Source organism: Trichosurus vulpecula, chromosome 6, assembly GCF_011100635.1.
Source record: "Trichosurus vulpecula isolate mTriVul1 chromosome 6, mTriVul1.pri, whole genome shotgun sequence".
NCBI classification, from domain to species: domain Eukaryota; kingdom Metazoa; phylum Chordata; class Mammalia; order Diprotodontia; family Phalangeridae; genus Trichosurus; species Trichosurus vulpecula.
The window spans coordinates 80,241,203-80,267,202 of NC_050578.1; the positions used below are offsets into that span (position 1 = coordinate 80,241,203).

At 37.7% G+C, this 26,000-nt stretch overlaps 1 protein-coding gene across 2 annotated transcripts in view; it reads right to left on the reverse strand.

The window, feature by feature from the left end:
- MTHFD2L (methylenetetrahydrofolate dehydrogenase (NADP+ dependent) 2 like) overlaps positions 1 to 26,000 on the reverse strand; it is a 130,843-nt gene that overhangs the window by 68,003 nt on the left and 36,840 nt on the right. For both annotated transcript variants that reach the window (XM_036763934.1, XM_036763935.1), the window contains one exon: positions 17,480 to 17,572. In XM_036763934.1, coding sequence (XP_036619829.1) covers positions 17,480 to 17,572 — 93 coding nt within the window. The remainder of the gene's footprint in view (positions 1 to 17,479; positions 17,573 to 26,000) is intronic.

Sequence of the window (26,000 nt, forward strand, 5' to 3'; positions counted from 1 at the left end):
TGTGTGTGTATATGTACTCAGGCAGAGACACAGAGAAAGACAGAGGGAATAGATTACTCCAAGAATTTACTGAGATGGGGGTAAAGGGTGAGACATGGTCAGACTTGTGCTTCAAGAAAATCATTTTGGCAGCTGAATGGAAGATAGAGAAAAGACTTGAGGCAGAGAGACCATTTGTTGCTGTTCAGTCATTTCAGTTGTGTCCTACTCTTCATGACCCTATTTGGGGTTTTCTTGGCAGAGGTACTGGAGTAGTCTGCCATTTCCTTCTCCAGCTCATTTTACAAATGAAGAAATGGAGGCAAACAGGGTTAAGTGACTTGCCCAGGGTCACACAGTTAGCAAGTATCTGAGGCCAGAATTGAAAACAGGAAGATGAATCTCCCTGACTCCAGGCCCAGCGCTCTATCCACTGCACCACCCAGCTGCTCTGGTTCCATGAAACTTGACGTTTTTCTTCCTGGTTTCTTGAGGAAGCTTTTCTTTAACCTAGAACTTGTGAGTTGAAGTTTTCGGCATTTCTGAGGTTATGTAATTTGAGGTTTATTCAGGAGGTGACCACTAACTTGTCCCTCACCCTTAGCTGTTTATTCTTTTCCCAAATACTCTAATTTTGTTCTTTTTCCCTTATTTCACTTCTTCCGTCTTTTTCCATCCACTCTTGGAGCTCTCCTAGTCAATCTCTTCATCATTCTGGGGTTTGACTTGTAATCATTGCATTGTTACCTTAACCTTCTGACATTTTATTTTGGGAGTTTTCTTCAGCCCTAATTCTTGTTCTGGAACTTAGTGAGGGGCAGGCTGTGACACCTTGTACACACAAGAATGACGTGGCTATGCCCAGACCCTATTTCCCACCTACAGGTCTAGGATGCAGCGTTGTTGTAGGGATTAAGTATTTCATTTCTCAAATCTTCTCATATAATAGGAACTTTTGAATATTTGTGGAGTGAAAGCCTGAAACAGAAGAAGTAGGACAGTATATGTTGGGCTAATTTTGGCCTGTAGCCTCGAGACTACATGTGGCCCTCTAGGTCCTCAAGTGTTGCCCTTTGACTGAATCCAAACTGCACAGAACAAATCCCCTTAAGGGTCCACACTTGAGGACCTAGAGGGCCACATATGGCCTCGAGGTCGCAGGTGACCCACCCTGGAAGGTGAAAGGCCACAAGTGCCATGGATTAAAGAGAAAACATCCTAAATAGTTTTATTGCTCTTCAGTGGAATCACTTCAGACTAGTTTAGAGTTTAAGGAATTGCTTATTTCAACCAACAATTATGCAACTTAGAGGAGGTAGAAGCATTTATAACATAGGCACTTTTAGATAAAACTCTAATATGATGATACCTGATAGCATGGTATAGAGCACCATGACCAGAATCAAGGAAGCCTGAGTTCATCATACCCAGCCTTAGACACTACTTGTGCAAGCCTGGAGAAGTTGCTTAACAACTGTCTGCCTCAGTTTCTTCATATAAAAATGGGAGAAAAATAGTACCTTCCCTCTTTCCTGAGAATTGTTGTGAAGATAAATAAGATTAATTTTGCAACAGGGTTTGTAAATGTTAAAGTACTATATAGATGCTTTATTGTTGGTGGTGTCTATGGTGGTGGTGGAAGTCGTGGTTTCTGTTGTTGTTGGAAAAGGAAGGAAAGAATAAGCATTTATGAAGTGTCTACTATGGGCCATTTCACTTGATTTTCACAACAACCCTAGGAGGTAAGTGCTATCATGATCTCCATTTATGTCTGAGGCAGACATGGGTTAAGCAACTTCCCCAGAGTTACAAAGCTAGTAAGGGTCTGATGTTATATTTAAATCTTAGACCTCCTGCCTATGGGGCCTTGGAAGAGTGGGTCGGGCTTCTATGTCTTAGCTGAGTTTACCTGGAATCTATTATTTTTTCCTTCAAACTTTAGATACGAGTCTTTAGCCCGAACATAAATTAGTACCAACACAATCCTTCAGCTCATCTTACTTTAGGTTATTAGGGCCCTTTAACTGTCCAAAACTTTCAATATTACAAAAATCAAAGTAGTACAGTCATTCGATTGTACACCAAAATAGTTGAGTGACTATTAGCTTAACAATTAAATATAATTTTTCAATTTTATTAAATTATTGATGAAAATAATAAGAGATGGGCACTAGACCTATGGATTTACTGGTGTCAGGGGACCTTTCTCACCAACGCATTGTGATACCTTCTCTGCCACTTATATTCTTGGGGGGTTATCCAGAGCAGTGGTGTCAAACACAAATATAAATAAGGGTCATTAAAGCATACTTGAGAATCTCTGAAGGCTGCATATTAATTTAATTTTAAAATGCAATATTTGTTGTTACTATTTGGTCATTTTAGTCATATCTGACCCTTTGTGACCCTGTTTGGGGTTTCCTTGGCAAAGACGTTGTAGTGGTTTGCCATTTCCTATTCCAGCTTATTTTGCAGATGATGAAACTGAGGCAAACAGAATTATGGGACTTGCCTAGAGCCACATAGCTAGTAAGCATCTGAGGCTGGGTTTGAACTCAAGAAGGTGAGTCTTCCTGATTCCAGGATCATCACTCTACCCACTGAGCCACCCAGCCATCCTAAAATGTAATATTATCTATGTTTTATAATCTTTTTGTTTATTTTTTTTAATTTTTCCAATTACACATTAATCTTTTTCAGGCACAGGAGTGCTGTGTCCATGTGTTTTGACTCCTGTGGTCTAGAGATTGAAAAGTTAAGTGCCACTCAGGAACAAGCAATCAGTGTAGGTTTGGCAGATGTGAGGCTTGAGCCTAGGTTTTCCCATTGCTGAGACTGGTATTTTGTCCATTACACCGCATTACCTTGCATTGATAATGATAATAATAATTATTATTAAGCCTTCTTCATATATTTGATTTCTCCTGATCAACTAGCTAGGTTGATTTACTTTAAGTTGGTTATGGATCTCATTTAGGACATTATTATTTCATTTAGAAAGTTATCATCATCAAATAAGGCATAAGACATGGAGGCCTGCACTCGCTAAGTCATTTGCTATTGTCATGGAGAATTTCCAACACATAAGACAAACAGAAAAGGGAGTCCCTAGAGAGGGTGAGGTCTTCTAGAACGATTCTCCTGTTTATAGATGGCATTGTGCTGATTGCATCAATCACCTGGAAAATTTCACAGCCTCCTAAATGTGATTCATAATCATTTAGCATCTTAACCTTACTATCTGACTCAAAGAAACCAAGTATGTGGAGACTGGCCAGTTGTCTAGACTATGATATGCAAAAGAATTGACCCATCAGCATGTATATCTTATACAGACACTATGGTTAGGACAATATAAATTATGCCAGAATCAGTGAGAAGGAAAAGAGTGGGTTGGATTTCATTTAAGAAAGTAACACAATACTGACAGAAAATGCTATTCACATCCAAAGAAAGAACTATGGAGTCTGAATGAAGATTAAAGTGTATTATTTTAGCTTTTTTGTTGGTTTTTTACTGGCTTTTTCCATTTGTTCTGTTTCTCCTTTCACAACATGACTAACATGGAAATATGTTTTCTTGATTTCATATGTATAACTTATATGGCTTGCTGCCTTGGGAAGGGGGGAGGGAAAGGAAGAAAGGAGGGAGAAAAATTAGGAACTCAAAATCTTATAAAAATGAATGTTGAAAACTATCTTTAAATGTAGTTGCAAAAAATAAGATACTATTTACAAAAAAAAATTACAATACTTTTAATGGCTTCAAGCTTTTTCTTAAACAAAGGGCCATATTTTTAACATCAATATTCTTTTGGTGATGTCATATGCTTATAAGTCATGGAATAATACCATTATCTCCAAAGAATTAAAATTTCAGATCACCCAAAGGGAATGGTGAGATGAATTAAAGATGTTAATAGGCGGTAACATATAACCAACAAAGAATTGCACAGAAGAAATGATGTAAATTATTTCCTCAAAGAGATGCACAGCTAGATTAGGAGGTGAATTAGTCATGCAGAAAGAATGAGGGATAATTAATGATCAATTAATATTCCTGAAATGTCAAACTACCTAGAAGAAGATCACTAGATTGTGGAGTCAATCCTTTGGATGATTTAGAAAACGGATATGAACAAAAGCTGAACAGGAGAGGAGCCTTGGCAGGGTTACAGTCAACTGCATTGGAGAGAGTAGTCATCTAGATTAGTTCAAGGATCTTTTGAAGTACCAAGATACTAAATTATTGCTAGGCTATCAGACAGGTTTTATGAAAGGGGAAGGAAGGATTTGAGAATGAGAGTTTTTAAAGAGGGAGCAAGTACAAGCAGAAAAGCTAGGGATAGAAAAAAGTGGGGACAAATCAGGGAGGAATATAAATGTTGTAGAAAGATAGTTGGATTAAATGACATTTGAAGCCCTTTTCCATTCTAGGGATCTGTTACTAGGTGTCTAAGGCTGCAGGCCAACATCTAACCCAAAGTAGCTATAAATTGTACCCGCTAGGCTAGGCCTTTTTAACCTTGTATGCTTGAGCCTGTGTCTTCCCAGTGGACTGACATCTCAAGTATCAACTTGCCTGTTCCAAAGAGTTAGTATAAAACAATGACAGAGTGAAAACTTTATTGGATACAGCGGTCCCTTTGAAGGAAGTTTCTCAAGTTGATTATGATAATAATGTTGGGAAAAGAAGCAGAAAGCTTTGGATTAGTCATTGGGTACTGTGTAATGGAGTTAGTAAGAATATTCTACAACTGTGCTTCACTGAATCACCCATTTTCTTTGCTTCATGCAGCAGTGTACCTCATTAAAGGGGTGGCCCTAGAGATGCTATGGTCATGATCATGAAGCTACATTTGTAGCCATCAACTTCCAGATGACTGCTCAGACTATGTACCCCTTGAACTGGACCCATCAAGGCAGGGACAGCTCTATATGCCTTGCCAGCAAGAAGCAATTTCAGAAGCTGAGACCTTTGCCCTTTAACCCAAAGGAATTTGTGTCCCATTTGTTTGACGAGAAAATGGTGGAGTTTAGGCTGTGGGAATCCCTTGAATTCCCCTTGAATGGTCCCACTTGATCAGGCATTTGCCTGAAGCCATAAGCCTTGCATTATCACTAGGCCCAAATCTCTAGGTTACTCTTACCCCAGCCTAACCCTCCATTGTCAGGCTACTTCCTCCCTTTAATCCTATTCTCTTGGTTCCTAGAGTCAGACCTCACCCCAGTCCCATCAAGATCATCCTCAGACTCCTCCTCAAGACTCTTCCTAAACCCCTCCTCCCCAGGCCTACCCTAGATCTCTCCCACAATCTTTCTATATATACGTTCCATCTTGCTTCCCTGAAAGTACTCAGATTTCAATCTAGCTCAGTAGATTGAATCTGGCCTGCTTGTGAAAACAAGCATCACAAATAATGAGATTTCTTAAGATTACCCATTATGGTGAATCTGTAAAAAACTTTTTCTTTGGCAGAAAAAAATGAAGCTACATTTGTTAAGCTGGAAAGGACAAGGACTAACCAGCTATCTTTGAACACTGTGAGAATGAAGTGAATCTTACACTTCCCAACTAAGATGAGGCAGAAAGCCTTTGGGAGAAGGTATAGAGATGATATTTGGAGGAGGCAGAGAGATTTCATCTTCTGGATCCTGAAGATTGGTAGCACTCTCCACTTGATTAAAGACCTTGCCCAATTTCATAGAAATAAAAATAATATGAAAGAAACAAAGTTTAAAGCATATCTTACATACTGTCTAGTTTCCTGTTATTTAGGTTTCACCAAATTCAACATTTGTAGCAAAAATCATCAATAAAGAACTGATATCCAAAATATGTGCAGAATTGTTACAAACATATAAGAACAAGGGACATTTCCCAAAAGACAAGTGGTCAAAAGATATGAACAAGCAAATTTTCAAAGAAAAATATGCAATTTATCAACAGTCACATGAAACAAAAATTCTCTGAATCATTAATACTAAGAGAAATGTACATTAATACAACTCTGAAGTTTTATCTCACATTCATCAGACTGGTTAAGTCACAAAAGAGGACAACAGTAAGTGTCAGAGGGACTATGGGAAGGCAGGAATATTAAAGCATTGTTGGTGAAACTGTGGATTAGCCTCAATTATTCTGAAAAATTATTTGGAATTATATTTTAAAAGTCAATAAACTATATATGTCCTTTGACCCAACAATGACCCTCCTAGCCATATGCTTTAAAAGGTCAAAGACAGAAAGAAAGGTCTCAGATATACGTAAATATTTTATTGCTTTTTAATACATAAATTAATGTATTTATTTTTGGTTTTCAACATTCACTTCCATAAGTTTTAAATTTTATATGTAAATATTTTAGCACCTTTTTGGGGAGTGGGGTAATAGCAAAGAGCTGGAAGGAAAGTGGGTGCCTGTTCATTGGAAAGTGGCTGAACATAATATGGTATATGACTATAAAGGAATATTACTATGACACGTGAAATGATGAATGTGAAAAATGTAAAGAAACAGTTTATATGATGACCACAATAATGTAAAGGAAACAACATTGATAAAATTCCCAACTTGGATTCATGCAGTAACTGATCCTGACTTCTGAAAATGATAATGATGTATCATCTCCTGCCCCTCAGACAGAGGTGATGGAGATGTGTGTAGAAAAAGGAATGCACTTTGACTGGTATTGTTGACTGTGGTTATTTGTTACGAGGGAGAGGCCTGTTTGGGGTGGCTGGCACTGGGAAGTGACAGTATGTAACAATAAGAAAGGAGCAACTAGAAAACATTTTTTAAAAAGTTAAGTATTACTTTGGCAGCTATGTGGAAGATGGACTGGCGAGCTTAAAGACTAGAGGCATGAAGAGCAATTGGAGAACCATAACCATCTATTTAGATGACAATCCATCCCAAAGAATCAACATTTCTGTTTGTTTCTAGCAAAACGAAGCAGGAGGAGATAGAGAAATTCCATTTAAAATAGATACTGACAGTATAAAGACTTGGAAATCTACTTGCCAAGCTATACCCAGTAACTATAGTAACATAATTATGAAACATTCTTTAAAAAACCAAGAGCCAGCATTATCCATAGTGGGGATAATAATAATGCCTTTCCAATAAGATCAGGAGTAAATCAATTACCACTCTCACTATTCAGTAACTATATAGTGCTATAAATGCTAGTTACAGCAATAACAAAAAAAAAGAAATTGAAGGAATAATAATAAAATGCCTTTCCAATAAGATCAGGAGTAAAGCAAGGGTGTTCATTATTACTATTACTATTCAGTAACTATAGAGTGCTAGAAATGCTACCTATAGCAATGACAAGAAAAAGAAATTGAAGGAAGAATAATAATAAATAATGCCTTTCCAATAAAATTAGGAGTAAAGCAAGCATGTTCATTATCACTATAACTATTCAGTAATTATACAGTGCTAGAAATGCTACCTATAGTAATGACAAGAAAAATAAATTGAAGGAATAAGCATAGGCAAAGAAGAAACAAAACTGTTACTTTTTGAAGATGGTAGGATGGTTTACTTAGAGAACCCTAGTGAATCAACTAAAACACTAACTACAACAACATGAGCAAAGGTGCAGGATACAAAGTAAACCCCCACACATTAGAATTATTCTACCATGAATCTAAAGTCTGACATGTTCTCTCCTACTCATGATGCCTCCTTTACCTATTATCTCCATATTCTGTGATATGGAGGAGCTTCAGATTTCCATATCAAATGTTCTTACAGATGGGACTGGGGACAAGACTTGTGATTTCACAAATATAAGGCATTCCCCATTGAGAAAGCCCCCTTGACCAATGCAATAGTGTCCATAAATGCAATAGTCTATATACATAGACTTTATAGTCTTAGATATTTTCATAAAGCACTGAAAAGTTTGACTTGTCCGGGGTCAAATAGATAGCACATGTCAGAGGCAAGACTTGAATCCAAATCTTAGTGGCTTTGTTGCTGGTTCTCTATCTACTTCACAATACTGCCTCTCAAGTCCACTTAATAACATCATAGGATCAGGCCTTCTTATCCAGATGAGAATACTAAGAGGTGAAGCTGTTCATTCAAGTTTATACAGGTAGTGCCAAGATTTGAAAACATCTTTCCTAATTCCATGCTCTTTACCCTATACTCCCCTGAAATCTTCTTAAACATTAGTTGAAGTCATTTCAAAGAAAACAATAGATAGTTAATTTCATGATGGTAACCCTGGAAGAACTTGAGTACTTTAAAGAATGATTTTCACATTTTTATGATGCTCTGGTGGTCTTCAGTACATGATCACAACTGGTCGCCTTGTACTCTCCCTCCCTTTCAGTATAATAAGCCAATTCAAAAACTGCTTCATCATGTTCTTCATCGTCATCTCCCAGGTATTTTATCAACTCTCTGAAACATCATGTTACTCCTCCTCCCATTCTCCCTCATTTCTCCTAGATGGGATTGCTTCCACATATGCTGACAGTCAAGTTAAGACAATGATCCAACCCTGGCTGTTTCAATTACGTTATCTGAGATTATTATCTCCTTCTCTGATACCCATCCCTAAATCCATTTGTTTATTTCTCACATATTAACATGATGACTTATTTTGGGGGAAGATATAGCCTTGTGGTCACAGACCCACCAAAGTGACAGTTCTCCTAATCCCTCACCCCCATCCCCATCTCCATCCCCATCCGTGCTACCCAGGGAAACTTAATCTACTCAGCATTCAATTAAGCCCAGGGCTGTGCTGGCCAGCTGATGATTGAAGATGTATACCAGCCTCACCCCTCTATAACCAGCCAAAGACTGATCCTTCCCTGCCTTTGGCTCTCAGGCAGGGCCAGGGACTGCCGATATACCCAAGAATCCCCCACCCTCTACTTCCAGTTCGGGGACTGCAAATTAAATCAGCAGCACCATTGCTACTATGAAGGACGTAACAAGTCCCACACCTCCTCCCAGAATTCTCTTGTTTGATTCCCAGGCTTCCCAAGGAAGCTCCATTCTCTTCAGGCTACCACTCCCAACTTCCTCACATCCTTCCATGTCAGTCGCTCCCTACTGTGTGTCGCTATCGAACTCTGTCCATCCTTTCCCTTTACCACCATTTCTCAGCAATCTCTCTCCTCCTTTGAGGTTCACTTCAGTCAGATATATTACTCAATCCAGATCTTGAATTCTGTTCTCTACTGTCCCCTACATTATTCTCCTTCCATTCTCAAGCAATTCATCTACTGGCTCATAGTCTTCTTATCCTCCTGCAACTCCCATCCTCCTTCTTAGGCACTTCAATTTACATGTGGTTTTCTCTTCAAACTCCATTGCTTCCGTAGGTGATCAACATCCTCAACTCCCATGAGCTGCACCTTACTCCACTATAGCTCTACCACATAGGTATGGTAATTCAGGAGTATGCTGGAGCCAGCTTATAACTGGCTGATTGTTAAACTTTCAGTGTGAGCATTTATACCCCAGAAATTGGCAAATGCTACCAAATAGAGCTTGACTTATTATTTGATTGATTGTCTAGGCTTAAGAAATGAATGGAAAAAATATTAATTCATATTAAACTTAAAAGCGTTTTGTGGATTTGGGGTTTGCTTGGGTTTTTGTTTGTTTTGGTTTGGTTTGGAGAGCCTGTTCTTAAACATTTTACCAGAATAGCGCTGAGCACAACCTGGTTCTCACTATCACCCACTATCACTCCACGATCTCCAATGCTGAAGTTCCTCTAACCATAACCTTCTACTCTAAAGCTTATTCCTCACAAACCTATTACCTGCCCTCAAAGCAGCCTCCAGTCACCACCCCTCCCTGCTTTCCCAGGCAGAACTCCTCTTCTGAACTTAACTTTCCTCCCTTCAAAAACTTAAATATAGTACTCAGCAGTTCAACCTTTCACTGCCCTCTATGCCCCCACTGATCCTAGTGACACTCAGGTCTTTGCAAATTCTACCTACACATTGCAACTACCATCTGCCTTCTCCACTGCCTAAAAGTGGGTGGAGGATGTCTCACAACTCAGTTGACCCAACTCTAGGTTGTAGGTTGCTTTATTTAATATTAACTGGATCCTCCCTTCCTGCATCATATCAATCCTTTTGATTCTTCTCATATTGATTCTCCAGCCCATTCCCCTAAATAAATGTTCCAAGTCTTCTCTCTTCATTCAAATTACATGACCTCTACTTCCTCTCTCTTGGCAGAGGACCTCATAAACTATGTATTCCAGATCTTCTCATAATCATCCCTGGCTGTTACCTCCTTTGTTCTGTTTCAGACAAAGGTTGGGGGGGGGTGTCCTTCTTGCAAGCACACCAATCCTCTATGCCCCCAGTCTCATCTTCTCCCTTCTCCTCCAGTATGTTGCCCCTTTAATTCCCCCACCTGTCCCTAATTTTCAATCTTTTCTTATTTCCTGGCTCCTTCTCTACCATTTACAAATCTATCCTGATCAACATCCATCAACAAGATCTCAAAAAGAAAAAGGCTACTTGATCTTATCATTCTCTGAAGTTATAATTCTATGTATCTAATCCCTTTCATGGTTCAGCACTTGGACAAAGCTTCTACACTCACTGGTTCCACTTGGTCACTTCCCACTTATTTCTCAACCCTTTGCAAGCTGCCTTCCAACCTCATCATTCAGATGTTGCTGCTATCTCTCAGGCTCCTAGTGATGATTTGTTGGCCACATCTGATGTTCTTTTCTCAGGCATTATCCTTATTAACTGCTCGGAAGCACTTGGCAATGTCGACCACTCCCTCCTCCTAGCTGCTCTCTCCTGGTTATTCTCTTACTGTCTGACTTCTCCCAAAACACCGGCTTGATTAGTTTTGCTTATGTTGTCCATTTTTCTTTCTTTAATCAACAGCTTTTGTTTTCCAACATCTTCATTTCCAAATATATTCCTCCCTCTTTTCCCTACCCAGTGAAACATCCTTAGAAACAAGGATTTAAAAGAAAGAGAAAAATGCGATCTGCTTAATCCTATTTCCCCCATGTTTTCTCACAGAGAGAGAAAACTAGAAATGACAGAACAAAAAAAAAAGGCTAAATGAGAGTTGATAACCAATGAACAAAAAAATATTATTGAGTATTTACTATGTGCCACATTCTGGGCATACAAACAGAAAAAACCAAGACTATGCATATACATATACGTGCACACATTATATATGTGTTACATATGTATATATTTAGTATATATGCTCTTACATGTAGTATACACAGTGTATATTATATAATGTTAAATGTAATATAATATTAAATATAGACACAATATTTTTGTGTGTATGTATAATACAAACACATGCATACATTATTTGAATATGCATATAATATATCACACACATATTTTATTGCATTTAATTATAAACATGTTATATATGTATAACATGTATACTATGTATACATGTTATTTATATGGAAACATAATGGCAAACCACTGTAGTACCTTTGTCAAGAAAACTCCAAATGGGCTCACAAAGTTGGGCATGACTGAAATGACTGAACAACAAAAATATTATATATATATGTATATATATACATATATATATATCTCCACATGTGTGATATATGTATATTATTTGTGTGTGCATATAGACATGTATAAACAATATGTGATACATGTTTAAAAATACTCAAAAAAACAAAGTAATGGTGGAAATATTCTAATACTTAGAGGAATCGGGAAAGGTTTCAAGTAGGACATATAATTTGAGCTGAATTTGATCTAAGCTTTGAAAGAAGCTAAGATGCAGAAGTGAAGAGGGAATACATTCCAAGCATGGGGAAAAGCCAGGGCAAAGATAGGGAGACAGGAGGAACAGCAAGAAGACCAGTTTGGCCAGAATATGCAGTAAGAAAAAGGGAGGGACATACAATAAGATGGGAAAGATTGGTTGGGACCAGTTGTGAAGGCCTTTGAATGCCAAACAGAAGATTTTGTCAGGCTTTTGCATTAAGCCAAATCCACTATAATAAAATTCATTAGGGATAAATGTAGTCCCACTCTTGGATTCAAATAATCAGCAAGTACAAGTACAAGTACAAGTACAAGATGGTGGAGGCCTAGTCGGTGAGAAGTTTGTCTGAAAAATGTTTTCAGGATTAATAGGAGCCAGTGGGATGTGGAAGCCAAAAAAGCTGCCTCTGGCAACCTATGGACCCTCTGCCTGCCTGGTTTTGTATGACCCTGGAGCTAAGTAGTTTTTAAGTGTAAAAACAGGTGGTAAGAGGAATTTGACCCTTGGAGATATATAACATATGTATGTATGTGTATTTATGTACATATACACACATATGTACATATATGAGTATATGTTTGTATGTACATACTATATCTATACCTATCCATCTATACTGAAAGTGAATTTAAAAATCCCCTAGACCAGCCTTCCATCAGCTGGCAATTCTAGTGTCAAACTTTCTAATCAGTGTTTGTAGCAAAAGAACACTGAGAAAGGTGACTTGAAACAATCCACTTATTTTGTTGGATTTCTCGAATTTTCTTTGTGAATGGTCTTTTCCTTCATTGGTGGAATGTATTAGATTGCTCTTTTTCAATGTTCTGTCTTTTTTTATCCTTAATCATAGTCTTTGTTTAGGGACATAAGGGGCAGCTAGGATGGCAAAGTGGATAGAACACTGGCCCTGGAGTCAGGAGACCTAAGTTCAAATGCGGCCTCAGATACTTGAAACTAGCTGTGTGACCCTGGGTAAGTCACCTAACCCCAATTGCCTCCCCAAAATTCACTTCACTGAATGCGTGTTACCTCACTCAAAGTGAGAACCTGAAAAGACCTTAGCCTGAAAGAGCCAGGGTCTCCTAATGCATCCTAGGCCATCTCCAGTCATCCTGATGAGTACCAGACCACTGGACCCAGATGGCTCTGGAAGAGAAAGTGAGGCTGTTGACCTTGCACAGCCCTCCTTCACTCAAGTCAATGTCAACTACAAGTCATGTCATCATTTCCCTGATGTCATGGTCCTCTTCGAGAAGGAAGGACACACACACACACACACACACACACACACACACACACACACACACGATGAGAGATATAAGAAAAAGAGCTGCAATTAGATTCTATTGTCTTCTTACAAAATATCTTCTGGACAAGATTAAGATAAAGGTGTGTGGCTAATATTCTACACACCTAATTGCTGCCCTCTGGTGGTAGGAATATGTCAAGGTGCGTAACTCAAAGCATCCTGTATCTTCGATCAGAGTTGTTTTCACAGAGGGTATTGATCTGGGCTCATAGACTTTTCATAGTTAAAAAGGACCTTAGTGATCAATTTCTGCCATTGTTACCCTAGAGTCCATGGAGACATTTAATAAGTATTCCAGGAGCACAGTTTCTCATATTTGTTAAGCTGTGTGATTATTTTATTATTTTATTTAACTGTACTCATTATGAATACAGGCCATTGCCAGAAGACTATACTTGAGCTTCAATTCTAAAATGGGAAGATAAAATTTGTTGTAGTATTACAGAAGAACCACAAGGATAATTAAAGTGTTGAAAATCAGATGTGGGATTGAAAGTGCTATTTTAGCTGATTTCTCCTTTTCTTGATATCCATGCTGCAACTACTAGATTCAAGTTTTTCTATTCTGTCAATTATTTTCTGTGAAGGATATAAATTATGCTTTCATAATTTTTGATTCTCTTTTAAAGCATTTAGGAACATCCTACTGTGGTTCCATGCTCTTCTGAGCATCTACGGGGTCTTATCTCTTATCAGATGCCGATTCATTTTCCTTTGTCTTGCAATACTTACTTATAGCTGCCTGAACTCTTTCCCCTAATCTAGAGGTCATAGTTACTTCTGCAATTAATATCTTCCCTATTGATTTATCTGCTTATGTTCAAGATAGTTAATTGAGTTTTCTTCCTACTGAGATCTTTGGTAATTTTTGTCTTTCCCTTACCTTATTTTCTCCTATTGCCCACTTTCTGACTCCCTCCCTTTGATGGCTATTTGATAGTCTCAAAGTGTCTTAGCCTCTCCCACCCTGAGCAATTTATGGTTCACCAGCTTTAATCTCTGCCCCATGTGACTTTGGGGAGAAAATAACTAACTCCAACTGGTTGCTGGACACTTTCCCTCAGCCCTAGTAGAGTGCCCTCTCCCCAACACACACACACACACACACACACACACACACATACACACACACACACACACACACACACATACACACACACATATACTTTCTTCCCCAATTCCTTCTGTTCCTCAGTTCTCTGGCTAAGTGCCAGAGTATGCTGCCATACTGCTATCACAGCCTGAACAAGTTTCTGCTATTTGTAGTTTGGATCTCTGTAACACTAGATGCGGGTGGTGATGGGAGTGGTGAGTTTTGTTGTAATAGCAGACACATGTCTTGAACTCTCCCCACTCTCCATTCTCACTGTTCCTTTATTCTCTGCTGAGGTCCATTGTAGCAGAGTGTTGCTACAATTGCTCACTATTGTAGAGGTCCTCATTGACATCTCACTATGAGTAAATTCCTACTGTTTGGCACTTGGATCTCCTCAACTCTGCGAATGTAAGTATGAAGGGAGGGAAAGGGCTGGTGACAGCGTGTTGAGTTGAGTTCTCTCATAAGCGTTTTGGTTTGCTAATGCAGCCCTGCTCTTGGGAGGGTGCCAGATAATGGTGCAGAGATGCTGAGTTAGGGGTTGGGAATTAGTCTTCTCTACAGTTTGAGGATTTGTTTGTTTGTTTTTTTAACCTTATTTTGGTTCTTAATGTCCAAGACCATGGAAATAGCTGAATTGCTTTATCTCTGTCCAATAGTTTATATTTTAGAGAGGTTTGAAAGGTTATAAAGATTTAAGAAAATGTCTAGTTCTCGTAGGTTGCATAAACCAGAAGTCTGTATAATCTTCCCAACGCCCATTTCATACGAGGTCATAAATGGCATCAGTCATAATCTACTAAATCATAAGCCCAAGCCCCTAATACTCAACCGTCAATTAGTCATATACTTATGTGATTCCTAGGATACTGCTTTTCCTAATTCATAAGTTTTTAGGACTGAAATTATTCCATCGATGACATCCTAATAAAAAGGATTAAAGACTGTGAAAGTACACTAAACTCCCCCATCACCACACCTCTCCAACCTCTTTAGGCTATATTGGGATTTTAGGCTAAAGTCCTTGGTCCAACTTGAACTGAAAAACACTTATCTGTCTTTCTTTAGGATCAATTCCAAAGGCTTTGCACTAAATCAGAGGTCAGCCAACTACAACACATAGGCCAATCTGGCTTGCCACCTGTTTCTGCACAGCCTGCAATGATTTTTCCATTTTTTAAAGTGTTGAAAAAATATCAAAAGAAGGATAATATTCTGCTGATGCCTGAAAAATTATATGAAATTCACAGTTCAGTGTCTATATGTAAAGTTTCATAGGCACGCAACAATGATCATTCATTTATGTATTGTTTGTGATGTTTCCCCCCCAATGGCAAGACTGAGTATTTGCAACAGGGACTGTATATAACACTTACATCCTTTCCCACTGCTGCTAAGCACACTACAAATTGCAGTGACACAGTTATAATGACAATCATTTTCAATGCCATGTGTCACCTTGCCATGACATTTTATTTATTTATTTTTGTTACCAAAGCATACCCTCCATGTCAAAACAAGAAAAGAAGAAGAAAAAATGACTTGTCTCTAAATGGGAAGAACCAATTTCAACCACTACAATAGAACAGTGAATGGCTTTGGAAATTAGCTTTTCCTTCAGGTTTCATGTTTCTTAATGAATTCAACTTAAAGCTGCTAGGCAAAATGGCATTTATATGTAAAAGTTATACTGAAGTTAAATTAATCCAATGAATATTAATGTTTGAATCCTATATCAAGCTGCTTTATATGCTTCTGGTAATATCAAGAGGTAAAACAAAAGGCAATGTCTCCATTCCCAGACAAATTTTCAGGAGATATATTTTTTTAGCTCAAACTACAGTTCCAGAAATGGTTTTTGGATGTTGATGCAAATACAAAAAAATGTCCACATTTCACAATTCATTTAGCTATGCAATTGGGAAGCTTTTGCTTAGCCATCAACTAGAAGTGATTAATGTGTAATATAATAACATGCTAAAAGCAAATATCAAGAGAAGAACTCTATAAATGCCTCCTAAGCAATGAATATGTACAATTAAAATCATATGCTCACGGACTGATAGCAGTATTTTGGCAGTACTTATCAGTGTGAAAAGACAGTTTCAGATATGAACTATAGAGGCAGCTAAGTAGTGCAATGGCCAGAGCAGCTGGACCTGGGTCAGAAAGACCTGAGTTCAAATCCAACTTCAGATACTTACTAGCTGTTGGGCCCTGGGCAAGTCATTTAACCTCTTTGCTTCAGTTTCCTCATCTATAAAATGGGGATAATAATAACACCTACCTTGCAGAGTTGTTGTTAGGATCAAATGAGATAATATTTGCCACAGTGCTTCAACATAGTAAGTGCTATATAAATGAGAGCTATTATTGTTATTACATAAAATCTCATCACAGATCAATTAACAGATAAATATTGACAATTTATTTTGATGATAGTGAACACTAACTTTGAGCCCCATTTAAGTGAAATGTTCTATCTCCCCCACCAAAATTCTATTCTTCTCATTAATAGACCTCTGTTATTAAAAATTGCACTCAATTATTATTATATTTTGAGTTTCACCAATATTTTATTTATATATAATTTTATTTATTCCATCAATAAAAATTTTGTGAAAATTCATTTTCTATTGTCATACCTATATAATAACCTTTGATTTTGCCTCTTGACCAGCAAAACTAAAATATTTACTCTCTGGCTATTTACCAAAAAGTTTGTTGACTCGTTCATTGTTATGTCCCTCCTCCCCTCCCCACTAAAGGTCTAACCAGTTTTTTTTAGCAAATTTTCCCTGAGGGTACATTTAGGAACAGTGATTAGATATAATCCAGAGGCCAATTGGTAGATGCACTTAGGAGCAGTCTCTTCTATTTCTAGTCCTTGAGTGGCTCAGATTAAGGGAAGGGAGAAGACTTTGATGACTTCTGGAAATGGTCAAAACTCTTAGGTTCACATTGTGCCACATGAAAAGGAATATCCTTGGAGAGAGTGATCAAGAATAAACTTTTTGGGAATGATTCTCCAAGGTACATTAACATTTTAAGTAATTATTATTTTTCTGAGACCATTACCCAAACTCTGAACCCTTGCTCAATCTTGACAAGGGAATCATGTCTACAGTTTAAGAATATTTTAAATTGTAATTCCAAAATGACTTGAGAGAAATTTTGGAAAGTAGGATGAATATTTATCTCCTTGGATTCTTTCCCCATCTAAGCAGAAGAACCTTAGAATTAGTTTAACTTAAATTAATAGAATGGTTTCAACCAAGCTCATGCTCCAAATTCAAGAGTACAGAATTTTCTTTCATTGGACTCACCTGCAGCTACTATGATAATATCAGCCAATTGTGTATGGATCTTCAGCTGCTCTTCTGGAGTATATCTATGAGTTATTGTCACTGTGGCATCACCTGAAACAAGTGTATAATAACTCCCATTAATATTTACCGAATTGTGGTCATTTCATTCTACATACAAGCAGGGAAGCTACTTCCATTCAAGACATTCCTTAGCAATGAACAGACATTTTTCAGGCTGCTAAGATAACATTTCTTTCATGAAGTTCATCCTCATTTGAAGACTCTTGGCAGCATAGATCACAGAATCCAATATTTAGAGCATGAAATGGACATTTAATCCAAACCTCTTACTTTGGAAGAGAAGGAAGAGGGTCAGAAAATTGCTTAAGGTCACATAGGTAGTAAATAGCAGGATTTGAACACAGGTGTGATAACTCCAAATCCAGAAGCATCCTGCCTACACTAATTCAGTGAGACCCTTGAACTGTCTAGATGTGACCCTAAATTCTAAGGCTACAATGATGGAACATAATCTCTCATAGATATGACTAAGGTAGAAAAAAGGCTTGTGGAAACTGTACCTTTCATCCTAAGTCCAGCCTAACTAGGCTTGAACAAGTTCTTTACCAAACAGATTTCATGGTGATGACTATTTTGACTATAGCAACACCTGGCAAGTATCTACTAAGCCAAGAAGACCTGCAGTATCAGTAGTCTTCAAGGTGGCTAACACCTCTCTAGTTGAAATATTAAGAGAATGAAGCAAGATGCTTACTTTTTAGTAAATTGCATCTCCAATAAGGGAATGGCATTTTAATGGATTTAAAAACCCAATATGTCCAAATGTTCAATCTATTGCCAGAGTAGAACAAACTATGGCAGGGTATGTCTACACATAGCAAAAGTATGCTTTTTTCATTGATAGCTTTTGTTACTTCCTCATTTCTCCACTCTGGGAGCCATCCCCAATAACAAAAATGGAGGAAGGGGAAGCAATTCAGTGAACCAATCAATACATCATTGGAAGCTGACAGTATCTTCAAGGTTCCATACCCAGATTCACCCACCTCTTCAAAGAAGGTAAGAAGGTACATTTTTCATCTCTATTGTAATGTACAAATTTTAGTCAATACAAGAAGGTGATGGCCACACAAATCTAACTTCTTTAAATTTATACTTTTCTTCTGAAGGCTCCTTGGATAATGACACAGGACAGGTCCGCGTCTTCATCCATTACAAACCTATCATCAATGACATTGCAATTCACCTCTAGCAACAATCCAATTATATCCCCCATTCATTGGCTTTAGGTTAACTCACTAATTTCAGCTCTCTCTACTCTCTCCAAGGTTTAATCACACCCTTAAGGTCAAAGGCTAGGGCAGATTACAATGGAAGCCAATTATATTAAAACACAGTTAAAAAAAAAAAGTTCAGGAGCCCAAAGTTTAGAACCATGTTCCTACAGGAATTAAAATCTACAAATGTCTCCCTAGGTAATTTATAATAATAAAATATTTGCTATTTTAATATATTTGGCAACTCAATCATCAAATCTGGCTTTTCCCCCCACTTTTTCTATGTAGCTCTGAACAGGAGGATGATACTGATCCCTGAGGTTGCACTCAACTTTAAAATTCTGTGATTCCAGGGTCTAAATTCTATGCTAACCCCTTCTTTATAATCAGAATCTACTCCTTTAATAAGCGAAATCAGAAGTGGAAAGACTAGCCATACAATAAGGAGAACCAGGTACTTCTCTAAATCTATTTCCTCCTTCGACCAAGGACAAGAATTGTAATACCTACTTCAACAGAGTTGTTATAAGAAAAGTGCTACAGATTTAACTCCATAAAAGCTGAATAATTATTATTAGAGTGGGTGTCCTCCCTTGTGATCAAGAGCAGCTGTACGTGTTGGGTGGGAGGAGGGGGAGAGGAAAGAACATAAGGATAATCACTACAAGGAAACACCTTTAAAGCATAAAGAAAAATCAGAGTTAAAACTGAGAGAGTGGAATAAAATACAAATCTGGAATAAAATAAAATCTTCAGGCAATTCTGAAAAAGGAATTGTAACTATGTTTTCAGATAAGGCAATACCAAAATTGATATTGGCAAGAGAGACAAAGAGTAATATGCTTTTATTTATGTGGGTTGGGCGAGTTGGTGGATAGATACAGAGATGCAGAAAAAAGGACATAGAAAATAGCTTTAATGAAACATTCAAACACAGAAGAAAGTAGAAGAAAGTTCCAAGAGGGGCAGAGACATGCAGACTAAATTTAATATACACCTTTAAAACGTTATGGTACAGAAGTTCACAGTTTGATATAAAATTGTTGTTATTCAACTATTTCAGTTATATCTGACTCTTCATGACCCCATTTGTGTTTTTCTTGGAAAAGACATTGGAATGGTTTGCCATTTTTTCCAGCTCATTTTACAAATAAGGAAACTGAGATAAACAGTGACTTGCCCAGTGGCACATAGCTAGTAAGTGTCTAAGGCCAGATTTGAACTCAGAAAGATGAGTCTTCCTGACTCTAGGCCTAGTGCTCTATCCACTGTGCCACCTAGATGCCCATTTCATGTAAAATCCTTTTTAATTATTCTTCATGTATCAAAATATTCATGTCATTCAAGATTGTTCTTTTCATAATTTTTTTTAATAAAAGAAGAAGAAAAATGAGCAAAAAAAGATTGAAACCTCTGAGGTTAGAAAACATGAGATACTTGGTCAATCATGAGATACTTGAATATCTACCACGTATCTACCCTGAAGAGCATAGCTGAATGAAAATGGAGATACAGAACTTTATTACTTCCCCAGGGTGCACTGCGCTAAGCATTATCTTTCTTTCAGACATTTTGTGAGACAAGATCCATGCCTTGAGAGGTACAGGAGTGGGGTGATAAGATATGATTTGACAGGTGCACATACCAACTCAGTGGCAATTAAATTCAGAAATTTAAATGCTATACCTCAAGGCAAATATTATGAAAACATTACCTTGTCCTTTATTCATTTTAACACTACAATAAATTTAAATGGGGATGCAGAGCTTTCTCAAATGAGCTACAAGCTCTTAGCATAGCAGGCACTTTACAGACATTTATCTCCTTATTTATATGTGAGAACCAAAAAGTCTTTGGAAGGCTTGGAACCTATCCACCTACAAGGAGGACTGTACTAAAGCACATTTGAAAAAAAGTTGTCTGCCCTTTAAATCCACTCTGAGAAAAAGTCCATTATTAATTTTGATAGGAAGTTTCATCATTAATGTGAATTCAACAAGAATGTATTTTTCTAAGCTAACCTATAGCTTGTCTTACTAAAATGAGAAACTGTGTATCAGGGACAAACATAAATATAGTGATCGTGGTACACGTGTATACATATATATGCACAGTGTGTTTACAAACATACATGCATATAGTCAACGCTCAGCATTCAAGTATTTAACTTTCCAACTTCAAGCATTTCTGTGATTTCATTAGTAATCCAATTTTAACTTTTATGTTAGCAACCATGTATATTCACAGCTATGTGCAGTAGAGAAAAAAATGGAAGGCACCATGCATGCAAGTTTGTGGAGTGGCTGGTGTCTTAGCAGGTGCTTCACTGGTCTTGTTCATCCCACTGTTGTAAAGAACTCCCAGAGCATTCATTGTATATTTTCGTTGTTTGCCAAGTTTTGTGTTGCAATTATACCCCCAAAGCATAGTACAAGACATTTTGGCTCTAAGCCCAAGTGTGCAAAGTCAGTGATGGTAGATTAATAAGAAAATAAAGGTGTTAGATAAACTTTGTGCCAGAGTGTCTGCAGTTGCTGTCAGAAACTAGTTTGGTGTTAACCAATTGACAATTCATTGCATAGTACAATGGCCTCACACTGCCACAATCTGATATAGTGGAAGGTAAGAATAAGTTTAAAAAATACTAAAGTTTTAGTTTTAAGAATTTTCTTTGCTGTAAATTATTTATGGTACCCTAGATTTCGTATGTTATGAGAAGTGAAATCAATGTTTGCCTATTTTTTAAAATTGAGTTGTTAGCACAAAAGGTCACAGAATTCTGAGGAATTTCTAGTGAGAAAAATGTTTTGCATATTACCAATTTTATTTTGTGGACTGCATTTTAAATATTATTTCATGGTTACTGTTTAAGAGAAGCACAAATTATCCGAATTGAGGTTTTGTTATAAAGATATATGCCCCCAAAAGCATATTTTCAGCAATCTCCAGCAAAAGGGTACGGTTTTTGGTGGTTCTGGATACTTAACCCCTTATTTCCCATAGGTTCAATGTATCAACATTCCCATTTTTTACTTTTATCTTATTTTCTCGGGATGTTACCTTCATGAAAGTTGAGGATTGGTTGTACATACATTTATATTTTTATATTGTTTTCCTCCAATATCAATTATAACCACATTTTCAATCCTTTTGGAGAGAGGCAGCATAGCTTAGGGGATTGGAGGTAGGACTTGTAGTGAGGAAAAGCCGCTTTCATATCCAGGCACTTAGCAGGTGTGTGACCCTAGGTAAATCAATTGACTTCTCTATGCCTCAGTTTCCTCACATGTAAAATGAGGCAGTTGGACTCAGTGGCCTTTGAAGTTTCTTCAAGCTCTAAATCTATGACCCTATGACTACAGGAAAATAAAAGGTAGAGTGTCATAGTGATAGAGTGCTTTGCTTAGAATCAGGAAGACCTGGGTTTAAATCCCAAGTCTCACACTTATTAGCTGTATGACCATTGACAAGTTATTTAATTCCTCCTACCCTCAGTTTCCTCATCTATTTTATTGTTCAGTCATTTTCTCAGTGATATCTGACTCTTCATGACCCCATTTGGGGCTTCCTTGGCAAGATACTGGAGCAATTTGCCATTTCCTTCTCCAGATTGTTTTCCAGATGAGGAAACCACGGCAAACAGTGCCTTGCCCAATCACTTGTCTGTGACTTACACAGATGATAAGTTTCTGAAGTCAAATTTAAACTCAGGTCTTCCAGACTCTAGGAGCAGCTCTCTATTCACTGCACCACCTAGCTGCCCATTTCCTCATCTATAAAAGGGGAATAAAGATGTTTGTAATAGACACTTCATAGACTCACTACGAGGCTGAAATGAGACAGAGAATATAAAGTACTTTTCAAAGTGCAAAATGTTTTATTACTTTACTATATTTTAAATACATATAATCTAATTCAGTCAATAATGACTGATTTTATATATATACACATACACATATATACATACGTGTGTGTACATATACGCATACACACGTATACATATACATACACACATATACATATACATATACATACACACACACATATAGCTACTCAGCCCCAAGCCAAGAGGGGCTATCTAGTTATCATTTTGGAAGAAGAAATGTAATCGGGTATTTGCTATAAGAAAACAAGAACCAGCAAGCAATGAACTCCCTAATATGGGTGTGTTCACATACACGGAGGCACACTATAACCAGCAAAACCATAGCAAGGGATGAAAGAGGGTGTGAAATGGGAGACACTTTTCTGCTGATGATCTGTGTTAGTGTTAAATAGTTGCTAATAAAGGAGAAGATGGTGCATTCTATGCATATATATATGTGTGTATGTGTAACATATGTGCATATACATGCGTATACATGTGGTGTGAGTATATGTATGTGTATATGTGTGTACATAAATCGATGTGGATGTATATGTGTGTATATATATGCATGAGTGTGCGTGTGTGTGTATATATGTATGTGTATATATATATATGTATGTGTATATATGTGTGTGTATTGTATATGTATGCATATGCATGTGTATATATATTATACACACATAGGGGGTGGAGACTTTTAACTTCTGCCTCTGAATTGATTATATGTATGCAGAGGCATCTAGAGGCAGCTCAGTGGCACAATCCATTGCATGCTGGGCCTGGAGTCAGGAAGACCTGAATTCAAATGTGCCTCAGACACTCACTAGCTGTATGTCCTTGGGCAAATGACTTAAACTCTGCATGCCTCAGTTTCCTCAATTGTAAAATATGAATAATAATAGCACTTCCATCCCAGGGTTGTTGTGAGGATCAAATGAGATAATACTTGTAAAGCACTTTGCAAACCTTAAGGTGCTACATAAATGCTTGTTACTGTTGTTATTATGATTATTAGTGCATTAAATTATGTCTTTTTCTGTCTTGTTGACCCACTTCTACACTCCACAAGGCAGGGATTGTGCCTCACAAAATCTCTTAAAGATTCATAATGCTTAGTAAGATGAACTTGGGAAATTGGATGCATTTTTGGTGTTGCTGCTGATCATGGTGCACACGCATAGAAGCAAAATGGGATACATTTACATAGGACATTAAGGTTCATAAACTCTATGACATAGGAGGTATAAGAATGATGATTCCATTTTACAAGCATTTGCTAAGTCTGTACTATGTGTCAGGCATCCTACTAAGTGCTGGTGATACAAAGGTAAAAGACAGTCCCTACCCTCAAAGAGCTCACAGTCTAATGAGGGAAACAACTAGCAAGCAACTCTATGCAAACAAGATAGAGAAAAAATAAATGGGAGATAATCCACAGAGGGTTGGCACTAATATTGAAGGGGATTAAGAAACACAGTTTGCAGAGGTGGAAGCTCCCTTCTCTGGGCCTCAGTTTCTCATCTGTGACAGCAGAGCAATGGTGGTTAGACATCCCTCCCGGTACAAAATCCTTTTGTCCCCAGTGAGAAGGAACCTGTGCCCTATCCTGCTCTGCCCTAAGACATTATCATGGGAAATCTTCCTACATCAGCTCAGGGATTTTATTGTCAGAACCCAACCCCAAGTCCTGCTTGTTCCAAGAGTTTCAGGGAGTGAAAATAACTCTCCTTACCAAAAAAGGAAGGGGACCTAGCCCTAAATCACTTGCACCTTCAGCTATCTAAGAAAAAAGGCTTTTCTTTGGCTAGAAGGCAAAAACTGGAATAGCCCTAAGTTAAATCATGATGTCTGGAGGTTTTTCTTACAAAGAAAAACTTCCTCCCATGCTGACTATCCTGAGCAGGCTAGACTTTGCTAATGTCATTTCACTATGTTCCACATTGCTCAAAGTTAATCCAACTTCAAGGACTCTATTAGTAATGAATGAATATTTACTACATCTAATTACCGCTCAGGCAGAGCTGAAACGCCTGAGCAGGAGCAGGTCAGCAGCTGTCAGCAATTCATTCTGTTAATAGTGCACTCTACCACCCTCCAAGGAGCTCGGGCAAAGCCAAAATCCCTCGGTGTACTTCATTTGGAAAGTGATGCTTTTGTTTCTAGCAACAGAAATTCTATTGGGCTCCCTCTAACAGCCTTTTTAATATAGAAGAGCATTTCTCATTCCCCTGACAATGTAATCATAGTGGCCTATTTGTACTGCTACAATAAAGACAGGTTCCATTTTCCCAGACTAATAGGTATCAAAAATGGTATTTATTTCCTTTGTTTAATAGGTCATCACCATGGAACTAGATGAGAACATTTAAAAAATTTAGGGAAAGAAAGGAAGGAAGGAAAGAAGGAAGGAAGGAAGGAAGGAAGAAAGGAAGGAGGGAAGAAAGGGAGGAAGGAAGGAAGGAAGGAAGGAAGGAAGGAAGGAAGGAAGGAGGGAAGGAAGGAAGGAAATTTATTAAAGCACTGTGCTGAATGGGATTTACAAATACAATCAACAAAGACCATCCCTCTGTGCTCAAAGAGATAACATTCTACTAGGAGAACACAATGGAGGAGGAGCTGGAAGGCAGTGAGGAGGTGTGTACCTGTGAAGGAAAAAACTGGGGTGTTCTACTTCCAGGTAAATTAAGGTAAAACACTCACCTATCAGTGCTGGGGGGTCTAGGGATGGAGAGCTATCCAAGCATGGATTGGGATGCTTTGGGAGGAACATCTCATCACAAAGATCTTTAGGCAATCACTAGATGTTTGAGGATATTACAATTCATTTATAGATTAAACTACATAGTCTCTGAGGATTCATCTGAGATTCTGTGAATTCCATCTTTTACACACTCATTTGTTACATGACCATAGGCAAATCGTTAAACTAAACCCCACTTTCCTCGTCTATAAAACAAGGATAATAGCATCTGTAGTATCTACCATAGACAATTGTGAGTATTAAATATGGAGACAGATAGATAGATAGATAGACAGATAGACAGACAGACAGACAGATAGGTAGATTGATAGATAGACAGAGATATATCTTAAAGTAAATATACAAATGTCATATCATTATTAAGTGAAGAAAATAAAGTATCGAGTGTGGGAAAATTGATTTCGATATTCACATGCTCCTAGATGGGTGACTCACCATTCCACCCACATCTGCCATGTACCTCTGGCCTTAGCTCACATTATTCCCTCTACTGAGAATGCCCTCTTTCCATTCCCATTTCTGCCTTTTGATACTTTATGCACAGTTTAAGTCCAGCTTATGAAGCCATGTGTGTCTATCTAAAAACTGTTTTTTATCATCCCTGATAGATTA